Source organism: Schistocerca piceifrons, chromosome 3 (assembly GCF_021461385.2).
Source record: "Schistocerca piceifrons isolate TAMUIC-IGC-003096 chromosome 3, iqSchPice1.1, whole genome shotgun sequence".
NCBI lineage: Eukaryota > Metazoa > Arthropoda > Insecta > Orthoptera > Acrididae > Schistocerca > Schistocerca piceifrons.
The window spans coordinates 137,183,272-137,196,026 of record NC_060140.1 but is presented as its reverse complement, the minus strand read 5'-3'; the positions used below and the strand labels follow the sequence as shown (position 1 = coordinate 137,196,026).

The 12,755-nt window shown below is 41.6% G+C and overlaps 1 protein-coding gene across 4 annotated transcripts in view; it reads left to right on the top strand.

Annotated features, from left to right (window-relative positions):
• The window catches only part of LOC124788284 (origin recognition complex subunit 2), a 107,470-nt gene that overhangs the window by 52,426 nt on the left and 42,289 nt on the right, over positions 1-12,755 (top strand). For all 4 annotated transcript variants that reach the window (XM_047255513.1, XM_047255515.1, XM_047255514.1 and 1 more), the window contains one exon: positions 4,894-5,090. In XM_047255513.1, the coding sequence (XP_047111469.1) occupies positions 4,894-5,090 (197 nt within the window). The remainder of the gene's footprint in view (positions 1-4,893; positions 5,091-12,755) is intronic.

Here is a 12,755-nt window from a genome sequence, read left to right as displayed (position 1 = left end):
ACTTAAATTGCATATTTGTGTAGTGTGAAAGTATAAATATGAAAATTGCAAAATACACCAATTACCTCACAGACACTAAAAACAATAATATAGCAGTTGCTCAATTTGCTGTATCTGCCTCTTTCCAAAACACATCATTTTTAGCACCACTTATTGTGCTGAAGTATCAGGGACAGCTAAACAAAGCACCAAAGTCAAAAAATCTTTATTAGATAATAAACTAATTTCTGTCGGTTATTTTGATCCATTTTCTGTAAATATATCAGACATATGGTAAATTATGAAAATGCAGGAGAGTGGGTTTCCCTACAGAGCTTTCGCCATTTAAAAAGTAATTTCCCACCTTTTACAGTTTCCCACATTTTACACCATTTCTTGAAAGTCCCTTGAAAAGTGTAAAATAGGGTTTCACTGAATTTTGCTAATACTATATCTACATCTACATGATTACTTTGCAATTCACATTTAAGTGCTTGATAGAGGGTTCATCGAACCACAATCATACTATCTCTTTACCATTCCACTCCCGAACAGCACGCAGGAAAAACGAACATCTAAACCTTTCTGTTCGAGCTCTGATTTCTCTTATTTTATTTTGATGATCATTCTTACCTATGTAGGTTGGGCTCAACAAAATATTTTCGCATTCGGAAGAGGAAGTTGGTGACTGAAATTTCGTAAATAGATCTCGCAGCGACGAAAAATGTCTTTGCTTTAATGACTTCCATCCCAACTCGTGTATCATATCTGCCACTCTCTCTCCCCTATTACGTGATAATACAAAACGAGCTGCCCTTTTTTGCACCCTTTCGATGTCCTCCATCAATCCCACCTGGTAAGGATCCCACACCGCGCAGCAATATTCTAACAGAGGACGAACGAGTGTAATGTAAGCTGTCTCTTTAGTGGACTTGTTGCATCTTCTAAGTGTCCTGCCAATGAAACACAACCTTCGGCTCGCCTTCCCCACAATATTATCTATGTGGTCGTTCCAATTGAAGTTGTTTGTAATTTTAACACCCAGGTACTTAGTTGAATTGACAGCCTTGAGAATTGTACTATTTATCGAGTAATCGAATTCAAACGGATTTCTTTTGGAACTCATGTGGATCACCTCACACTTTTCGTTTTAGCGTCAACTGCCACCTGCCACACCATACAGCAATCTTTTCTAAATCACTTTGCAACTGATACTGGTCTTTGGATGACCTTACTAGACAGTAAATTACTGCATCATCTGCAAACAACCTAAGAGAACTGCTCAGATTGTCACCCAGGTAATTTATATAGATCAGGAACAGCAGAGGTCCCAGGACGCTTCCCTGGGGAACACCTGATATCACTTCAGTTTTACTCGATGATTTGCCGTCTATTACTACGAACTGCGTCCTTCCTGACAGGAAATCACGAATCAAGTCGCACAACTGAGATGATACCCCATAGGCCCGCAGCTTGATTAGAAGTCGCTTGTGAGGAACGGTGTCAAAAGCGTTCCGGAAATCTAGAAATACGGAATCAACTTGAGATCCTCTGTCGATAGTGGCCATTACTTCGTGCGAATAAAGAGCTAGCTGCGTTGCACAAGTACGATGTTTTCTGAAACCGTGCTGATACGTATCAATAGATCGTTCCCTTCGAGCTGATTCATAATGTTGAATACAGTATATGCTCCAAAACCCTACTGCAAACCGACGTCAATGATATAGGTCTGTAGTTTGATGGATTACTCCTACTACCCTTCTTAAATACTGGTTTGGCCTGTGCAATTTTCCATTCTGTAGGTACAGATCTGTCGGTGAGCAAGCGGTTGTGTATGATTGCTAAGTAGGGAGCTATTGTATCAGCGTAATCTGAAAGGAACCTAATCGGTATACAATCTGGACCTGAAGACTTGCCCGTATCAAGTGATTTGAGTTGCTTCGCAACCCCTAAGGTATCTACTTCTAAGAAACTCATGCTATCAGCTGTTCGTGTTTCAAATTCTGGAATATTCCATTCGTCTTCCCTGGTGAAGGAATTTCGGAAAACTGTGTTCAGTAACTCCGCTTTAGTGGCACAGTCGTCGGTAACAGTACCATCGGCACTGCGCAGCGAAGGTATTGACTGCGTCTTGCTGCTTGTGTACTTTACATACGACCAGAATTTCTTCCGATTTTCTACCAAATTTCGAGACAATGTTTCGTTGTGGACCCTATTAAAGGCATCTCGCATTGAAGTCCGTGCCAAATTTTGCGTGTCTGTAAATTTTAGCCAGTCTTCGGGATTTCGCGTTCTTCTGAACTTTGCATGCTTTTTCTGTTGCCTCTGCAACAGCGTTCGGACCTGTTTTGTGTACCATGCCTCCGCTACCCATGTTGCCGCCAGCTGAGTGTAGTGATCTCCTGACCTATTCAGCGGAACCCGAAACCCCACCACCCTATGGTGCAAGTCAAGGAATCTGCAGCCAACTCGGTCGCAAAACTATCTGAGCCTCTGATTCAGACCCTCCACCCGGCTCTGCACCAATTTATGATGTATGAATCTCTCAATTGCTGTTGCTACTATATGTTTGAATTTGAGCCAAATCTCGTCTACAGTTGCATAATCAGTTCAGAAGGAATGGAGATTGTCTCTTAGGAAGGCTTGTAGTGACACTTTATCCGCTTTTGTAAATAAAATTATTTTCCGTTTGTTTCTGGTGGATTTGGAAGGAACGGTATCGAGCCTAGCTACAACGACCTTGTGATCACTAATCCCTGTATCAGTCATGATGCTCTCTATTAGCTCTGGATTGTTTGTGGCTAAGAGGTCAAGTGTGTTTTCACAGCCATTTACAATTCGTGTGGGTTCGTGGACCAACTGCTCAAAATAATTTTCGGAGAAAGCATTTAGGACAATCTCGGAAGATGTTTTCTGCCTACCACTGGTTTTGAACAAGTATTTTTGCCAACATATCGAGGAAAGGTTGAAGTACCCACCAACTATAACTGTATGAGTGGGGTATTTATTTGTTACGAGACTCAAATTTTCTCTGAATTGTTCAGCAACTATATCATCGGAGTCTGGGGGTCAGTAGAAGGAGCCAATTATTAACTTAGTTCGGCTGTTAAGTATAACCTCCACCCATACTAATTCACACTGAGTATCTACTTTGACTTCACTACAAGATAAACCACTACTGACAGACACAAACACTCCACCACCAATTCTGCCTAATCTGTCTTTCCTGAACACCGTCTGAGACTTCGTAAAAATTTCTGCAGCACGTATTTCAGGCTTTAGCCAGCTTTCTGTACCTATAATGATTTCAGCTTCTGTGCTTTCTATTAGCGCTTGAAGCTCAGGGACTTTCCCAGCACAACTACAGCAATTTACAACTACTATTCCGACTGTTCCTTGATCCAAACACATCCTGTATTTGCCACGCACCCTTTGAGATTGCAGCCCACCCCATACTTTCCCGAGGCCTTCTAACCTAAAAAAACCGCCCAGTCCACGCCACACAGCCTCCGCTACCCATGTAGCTGCCAGCTGAGTGTAGTGAACTCCTGACCTATTCAGCGGAACCCGAAACCCCACCACCCTATGGTGCAAGTCAGGGAATCTGCAGCCAACACGGTCGCAAAACTGTCTGAGCCTCTGATTCAGACCCTCCACCCGGCTCTGCACCAAAGGTCCGCAGTCGGTTCTGTCAACGATGCTGCAGATGATGAGCTCTGCCTTCATCTCGTAAGCAAGACCGGCAGCCTTCACCAAATCAGATAGCCACTGGAATCCAGAGATAATTTCCTCAGATGCAAAGCGACACATGTCATTAGTGCCGACATGTGCCACCACCTGCAGCTGGTTGCACCCTGTGCTCTTCATGGCATCCGGAAGGACACTTTCCACGTCAGGAATGACTCCACACGAAATGCACACGGAGTGCACATTGAATTTCTTCCCCTCCTTTGCCGCCATATCCCTAAGGGGCCCCATTACGCGCCTAACATTGGAGCTCCCAACTACCAATAAGCCCACCCTCTGCGATTGCCCGGTCCTTGAAGGCTGAGAATCATCCTCTGAAACAGGGCAGGCAGCTGCATCTGGCTCAGCCAGAGACAGTACCTGAAACCTGTTCGTCAGACGCACCGGGGAGGCTTTCTGATCAGCCTCCGGGGATGTCTTTCGCTGCCTGCCACGCCTTGGAACGACCTCCCAATCAACTACAGGCGAGGGCCCAGCCCCACTGCGGGCAGCAACCGGGGCAACCACAGTGGCAGATCGATCTGGGGACAGATGGGATGAGGTTGACATCCCCATGATACCCAAGTCCGGCTCCCCACAGTGGTGCCCATTGGCAACAGCCTCAAGCTGCGCGACCGAAGTCAGCGCCGCCTGCAGCTGTCAGCGAAGGGATGCCAACTCAGCCCTCATCTGAACACAGCAATCACAGTCCCTGTCCATTCTAATCGATGTTGAACAACAGTTACTGAAACATGAGTCCGTGCCTAGATAATGCAAGGGAAACACGCAAAGAATGTATGAACTAATCTGTACAAATGCCTAATGACTGCGCTACAATCTGCCTGAATTTACGATTACAGTAACTAAAACTCAAAATTACACCTCCTATACGAAACTCAGATGCATTGTAAGTAAGAAACTATGAAGTAAACATGGAAAAGAAGCTATATACGTATCTTTCTGCGCTGTCGATGTGCACCAACTGGGAGCTCAGGCCACACTCTCAGCTGTCTTCAGCAAACAGAGCTTTCTATTCTGATGGTGATGTTATTCATTGTCATCTATACATACTGTGATTTTCATTATATATGTTATTTTGTTGATACTTAGTTTATAATTTATTTATATTTTAGTATTTTTGGCTTTTTGTCTGCAAATGATGTAATCAGTATATACTGCAATTTTCAGAAACTTGAGCCAGAGCAATACTTCAGCACTCATTCGAACAAAAAGCACCATACATCAGGCCGGCTTCTCAGTTCTCGACTGAGCCAGGATGTTCTGCAAAAGCTGTTATCTGAAGTGCCTGAGAAACACAGCAAATGTATTGCTAAACTTTGCAAGAATCATCTGAGACTCTTTCCAAATTGGCACTTTGCTCTCAGGTATACCACTGAATGAAATTTCCATACAGCCTGTACTTTATTGCAAAAGACATAATTTGTTCAGCCTGACTGAAAATATTGCATAAGAAGCACATTATTTCCTTACAGCTTGTTGTATTTTGATACCTTTAGTATCTTACAGTGCCTAGGAAATGAAATAAATTGTTGGTCATTAAAACTGTAACACCATGAAGGTGTCATACAACAACAGGGTGTATACATCCCAGGACAACCGGCAGATCCGGGGAAAACCTGGGAATTTTTTCGTCCGGGAGAAAACCGGGAAAAATCCAGGAATTGTTTAGAATTTCGGGAATTTTTCTTTATTTTAGTTTTCAGTTAAATTTTTGTGATTTTGACTGGTAAGAATCAATATTCTATCAAAGGATATTACTGCATCCCACTACTGCAGAATAATACTGCAGCAACAAAACATGAATGAGAGAGATAAAAAATGAAAATAAAACTTAAGTTGCAAAGGAAATGTGCCATATACAACAACAAAACAGTGCTCATACAAGCGTCTGCCAACAGCAAAGTGTGTCGAAGGCTTTAGGAAGACTATGCAATGCTTTATAACAACAAATTGCCTCCGATGAGCGTGACGTGACAACTGTTTAAATTAGATTCGTTTGAGCAGTTGCAGGCGGACTCTTGCGCATGCGCAGTTGTGTCGCGTATGAGTAGTACCTTCTCCCACTTCTGGTTACAGAAATGTGGCTGGGCGCCACTACTTAATATTTCCCCGGTTCGGAAATACAGTAAATCTGGGGCTGATGCACAGAGCAGTCTGAGTTGTCATGGGGAGGTGGGTCGTCTCCACGTGACCTGTGTTTACGTTCAGTGATTTTGTTGTTTCCTCTTCGTTTATTGCTCTCATGTTAAATGTTAACAAAATGGATATTTGTGGCCGGGAGCTATCAAATGCATTAAATATGTTCTCATAATTACGGAAGGCTGAAATATGTTATTAGTTTCAGATTTTATTTCCACCTTTCTGACAGTCAAGCATTAATCGCCGTATAGAACAATGAAGTTATTTTTGCCGGTTTGCTAAAGAGATTAGGCTTTTTTTAATCTTTTCTGCTGAGGTAGTCAATTGATTTGAAACGAAGTGTTTAATTTCACACTATTGGCTAGTTTCAACTGTTCGCTGCGTTTCAAGTGCACGTATGGCATTATGCCATAATAAAGAACCAAACATGAGATAATACAGTACTGGTACTCCAAGAAAATTTACATACGAATGTGCATTTTAAGCCGAACTATGCATTTTAGTATGGTTCACGAAATTCAGGCGCTCTTGAAGTATCCTCTTGTGTCTTGATTCTTTGACATAATGTAAGATCTTTTAATGTTTTACACGTACGAACAAAAGGGCTTCCTGCATCTTCGTAGCTGCGCAAGCGCGGTGACGCGTGTTATCTGGCGCTTTCTTGCAACTGCTGAAACGAACCTTTTCCTAACAGGTCGCGGGAGAATATTGTGAATGTTTGTTTGAAAAGCGTTACATTCAGAGCAGATTTCCTTTTACGCAAGATGAGCTATGTGCAAGAATGTACGATGAATTTATTAAATCACAAAGCGTTTGATTCTCATTTAAAAATCAACTCTTTGAGGATGACCATTTAGAAGAATTTCGAGCCCAGAAGATCAGATATTAACGTCATTATTAAAAATTTTACTGGCACATTTGTGTTATGTATCTTAAAGTGTAACACGAGCAAAAAAGATCAACATTATATGTGGAAGCTTAGCTTGTCTTCCAACTTATTAAGCTTCGAGACCAATATTATAAGTGAATGCTATGTATATTAATTTAAACCATTATCTTTCCTTATTTGTGTGTTCATGCTACTTAAGAGTGATCTTGCTATTGGCTGACTACATCACGTGTACTATGCTGTCATCACCTGGTGAGATCACGTGACATGAGCTATGACTGGCCTACAAAAGCGCATCGCAATCTCGATTTCAAAGCTTCGGAAAGTGACATGCGGTGTTTGGTTGAATTCAAATTTATACCTTTGTAATACAAAAATATGCAGCGTACATGTTGCTGCACATCAAAGGTCTTTCAAAACGTGTTTTTCCCCCTGCGTTTAGTTTTCTAAAGTGCTGGGAAGTTCTACGTCGGTATATAAAACCATAAACATTCAAAGGATCGATGAGTTTTACAGTGCCGAGGAAGATTATACTGTCACTTAACATGGAAAAAGTGTGTTTTCACCCAGGAGAAAGTGTATTTTTAACCGGGAAATCCGGGAATTTTTTTTCCTTGTCCACGTATACACCCTGAACAAACGTCAAATTAACAGGTAGTTGTACATGCTGGGTTCTGCAAATGATCAGCATTTCAGTGCAATCGCATAAAATAGGTAGTACCAACTCCAACAAATGCTATTATAAGGAAAGATTACGCTATATGTTTGTCATTCAGAGATCACATTGAAATGTTGATTGTTTGTGAGAAAATCTTGTTGCACTTGTATTGAAACAGAAATATCTACCAGCACATGTGTAAATTCAACAGCAGTTTATGTTTCCATGATAAGGCTGATCATGTTTGTCAGGATCCTGTGACTTGTGCGGATGTAGAATTGATGTGTTACGGAAGGCATACTGAACACCATGAAGCACCTCAGTGATCTATCAAGACAAGCATCCAGCAGGACAGACATACTATTCTCACAGCTGTGCAGGATTGTACACCAGCGTCACGTACCTTCAGTCATGAAATGGGCTCGATGCAGCAAGACAAGTATCCATCTGGCCAGTGGGATGACATCTAGAGCAACACGAGCTGGCAGCACAGTGACCATTGTTCCAGCTTCCTTTGTCCTGGAAACAGAGATAGGTGCATAGACAGTATTGCATCCAAGAACATTAGTCATAGGACTGGCAAAACCTCATCTTTTGAGACGAGTCCTGGTTCTGTGTACATTGTCGTGGTGGACGTATCTATGAGTGAGGACTCTGAGGAGACAGAACTCTGCCAAATTGCATTCATAAGCATCATACGAGCCCAGTGCTGGTGTTACGAATTTCCGTTGGGTACACAACATGATCACCTCTTGTTCCTGTGGCTAGTAATTTGGACAACAGCTGTTACATTTCTGATGTGTTAAGGCTGGTTTCTGTGCCCGAGCTTTTAGGTTTCCATGACATTACCCATCAAGAGATAGTGCAACATTGCATATTACCCATCAGGCCTTGCTGTCGTGACATATCTCTGCACAGAGAAGGTTCAATTGTTTCCTGGGCAGCACATCTCTCGCTATTGAAGACATATGGCTGATGGTCTTGCACACCCCTATTTGTTAGCCACTATGATTGATGAATTCTGGCATAGAGTTGAAGCATCCAAGCTCAGTTCAACTTCGTGCCTAGCTGATTTACAGCCATTCAAGCAGCCATAGGTGGCACCTCTATGTACGTAAGGTTTGCTCCCTTTCTCTCTCTCAAATTATCTACAAATTTCATCATGTATTCTTCCAACTGTTCTTTACATGTAAAATAAAATAAAAAAAGATCATTATTTGCTGTCATTCCTGATAGATACTGTGATATTAATGGCCAACAGTGTACATTATGATACAAAAATCATTCATTCTTCATTCACTCACACTTCATGTCCCATAAATATCATCCGAAAGGGTACCTTGGGGGATGGGGAACTACTCAAATTGTACCATAAATGGCAGGAGCAGCCACGTGTGTTAGGGGTATTCAATAGAAAAAACTGTAAAATAATGAAGAGACAATGACTAGCGAGTACTTTTCTTCGTGAGGCAAAATTCCTAGTGTTGCCAATAGATGACTTTAAAAGTAGAAAGAACTTCACTTAGCTTTCATAACGATTTTTTCCACATGGAGGGCAGAGGAGTAGGGCAAGGATAATATGAAAAGAGGATTAGGTCACTCAAATCCCATGTTGAATGGGATCCACCACAAGTGTCAGTGACACCCCCTTTCAACATTCCCCAAAATATCACTTGTTCTTGTGGTAGGTTTACAGCATGTTTCAAGAAACCCAAATGCCTGGCACATCACACAGTGCATTCAGAACTCCCACTGTGTACTAGTTTCCTAGAACGCTGGAGATGGGAACTAACCCTGCATGTACCCTTGTATCCCATCACCTAATTATGACTCCCCTTTTCTGTTCACATTGGTAAAATTTCGTCTTCATATACATCGTTTTTCTGCTCCTCTCTTTGTCTTCCAATTTTTCATTGCACTATTCATTCCATTTCTCATTACTCTTCCTCTTCATCTGTCATTTTTTCTCGCTCTGTACGTCTGTCATCTCTGGACTGAAGTACTTACTGGTGCACTATCTGTGACCTTCATCTTTTGGATACCCTCATTCTGGAAAGAGGTCAGTTCTTCTCAACTTCAAGCCCGAGTGATCTGGCTGGACATATGGCAGCACACTGTCTATTCTCATTGTAAATAATCTCCTTTCTTACTGTGTAACAATAACCAATATTATTTCACAGATATCCCTGGATTCTTATGGATATTGTGTGAAAAGCTAAATTTTTTTTCTTCAAATTAGGCCTTTTCTACTGATGGTATTTTATCATCTTTTACACTTGCAAATAAAGTACAAGAAATTATAATTCATGATAGCTTACTTTGGTTAAAATAATTTTGTGATTGATACTTCAACAAGTTGCACAATAAGCATAAGCTATTATGTGACTGCACATTTTTTTCAGACTTGCGTGCTTGTTCTTAACATAGAGGGAATACAAGAAGGAAGATTAGATTTTAACATCCTGTCAACAGAGGGAGTACAGGGAACACAGTTGCACTGAATTATATTTTCACAGCAGTTCAGTGCAAGAGGTTCTAAGTGTAATAATTCTCTTCAGGAGATGTGTCCTCTATCGTGTGACTGTGAACCCTGAAGTTCATATACCGACATAATGTTCTGAGTTGTGTTTTGTGCTTGGTTGCCCTGAGTTAGCAGTGTCTCCAGAAAGGAGTAGAAAGGGCCATTTTAGATACCAGATGGAAATATTTATGAGAGGACTATTGCCCTGAATGGGCAGACTTACGGAGGTTACAACATATTTAGATATCCATAGAGTGAGAGACCCCCCCATGAACCATGGACCTTGACGTTGGTGGGGGAGCTTGCGTGCCTCAGCGATACAGATAGCCGTACCGTAGGTGCAACCACAACGGAGGGGTATCTGTTGAGAGGCCAGACAAACGTGTGGTTCCTGAAGAGGGGCAGCAGCCTTTTCAGTAGTTGCAAGGGCAACAGTCTGGATGATTGACTGATCTGGCCTTGTAACAGTAACCAAAACGGCCTTGCTGTGCTGGTACTGCGAACGGCTGAAAGCAAGGGGAAACTACAGCCATAATTTTTCCCGAGGGCATGCAGCTTTACTGTATGATTAAATGATGATGGCGTCCTCTTGGGTAAAATATTCCGGAGGTAAAATAGTCCTCCATTCGAATCTCCGGGCGGGGACTACTCAAGAAGATGTCGTTATCAGGAGAAAGAAAACTGGCGTTCTACGGATCGGAGCGTGGAATGTCAGATCCCTTAATCGGGCAGGTAGGTTAGAAAATTTAAAAAGGGAAATGGATAGGTTGAAGTTAGATATAGTGGGAATTAGTGAAGTTCGGTGGCAGGAGGAACAAGACTTCTGGTCAGGTGACTGCAGGGTTATAAACACAAAATCAAATAGGGGTAATGCAGGAGTAGGTTTAATAATGAATAGGAAAATAGGAATGCGGGTAAGCTACTACAAACAGCATAGTGAACGCATTATTGTGGCCAAGATAGATACGAAGCCCACACCTACTACAGTATTACAAGTTTATATGCCAACTAGCTCTGCAGATGATGAAGAAATTGAAGAAATGTATGATGAAATAAAAGAAATTATTCAGATTGTGAAGGGAGACGAAAATTTAATAGTCATGGGTGACTGGAATTCGAGTGTAGGAAAAGGGAGAGAGGGAAACATAGTAGGTGAACATGGATTGGGGCTAAGAAATGAAAGAGGAAGCCGCCTGGTAGAATTTAGCACAGAGCACAACATAATCATAGCTAACACTTGGTTTAAGAATCATGAAAGAAGGTTGTATACATGGAAGAACCCTGGAGATACTAAAAGGTATCAGATAGATTATATAATGGTAAGACAGAGATTTAGGAACCAGGTTTTAAATTGTAAGACATTTCCAGGGGCAGATGTGGACTCTGACCACAATCTATTGGTTATGACCTGTAGATTAAAACTGAAGAAACTGCAAAAAGGTGGGAATTTAAGGAGATGGGACCTGGATAAACTGAAAGAACCAGAGATTGTACAGAGTTTCAGGGAGAGCATAAGGGAACAATTGACAGGAATGGGGGAAAGAAATACAGTAGAAGAAGAATGGGTAGCTTTGAGGGATGAAGTAGCGAAGGCAGCAGAGGATTAAGTAGGTAAAAAGACGAGGGCTAGTAGAAATCCTTGGGTAACAGAAGAAATATTGAATTTAATTGATGAAAGGAGAAAATATAAAAATGCAGTAAATGAAGCAGGCAAAAAGGAATACAAACGTCTCAAAAATGAGATCGACAGGAAGTGCAAAATGGCTAAGCAGGCATGGCTAGAGGACAAATGTAAGGATGTAGAGGCCTATCTCACTAGGGGTAAGATAGATACTGCCTACAGGAAAATTAAAGAGACCTTTGGAGAAAAGAGAACGACTTGTATGAATATCAAGAGCTCAGATGGAAACCCAGTTCTAAGCAAAGAAGGGAAAGCAGAAAGGTGGAAGGAGTATATAGAGGGTCTATACAAGGGTGATGTACTTGAGGACAATATTATGGAAATGGAAGAGGATGTAGATGAAGATGAAATGGGAGATATGATACTGCGTGAAGAGTTTGACAGAGCACTGAAAGACCTGAGTCGAAACAAGGCCGCCGGAGTAGACAACATTCCATTGGAACTACTGACGGCCTTGGGAGAGCCAGTCCTGACAAAACTCTACCATCTGGTGAGCAAGATGTATGAAACAGGCGAAATACCCTCAGACTTCAAGAAGAATATAATAATTCCAATCCCAAAGAAAGCAGGTGTTGACAGATGTGAAAATTACCGAACTATCAGTTTAATAAGTCACAGCTGCAAAATACTAACACGAATTCTTTACAGACGAATGGAAGAACTAGTAGAAGCCAACCTCGGGGAAGATCAGTTTGGATTCCGTAGAAACACTGGAACATGTGAGGCAATACTGACCTTACGACTTTTCTTAGAAGAAACATTAAGGAAAGGCAAACCTACGTTTCTAGCATTTGTAGACTTAGAGAAAGCTTTTGACAATGTTGACTGGAATACTCTCTTTCAAATTCTAAAAGTGGCAGGTGTAAAATACAGGGAGCGAAAGGCTATTTACAATTTGTACAGAAACCAGATGGCAGTTATAAGAGTCGAGGGACATGAAAGGGAAGCAGTGGTTGGGAAGGGAGTAAGACAAGGTTGTAGCCTCTCCCCGATGTTGTTCAATCTGTATATTGAGCAAGCAGTAAAGGAAACAAAAGAAAAATTCGGAGTAGGTATTAAAATTCACGGAGTAGAAATAAAAACTTTGAGGTTCGCTGATGTCATTGTAATTCTGTCAGAGACAGCAAAGGACTTGGAAGAG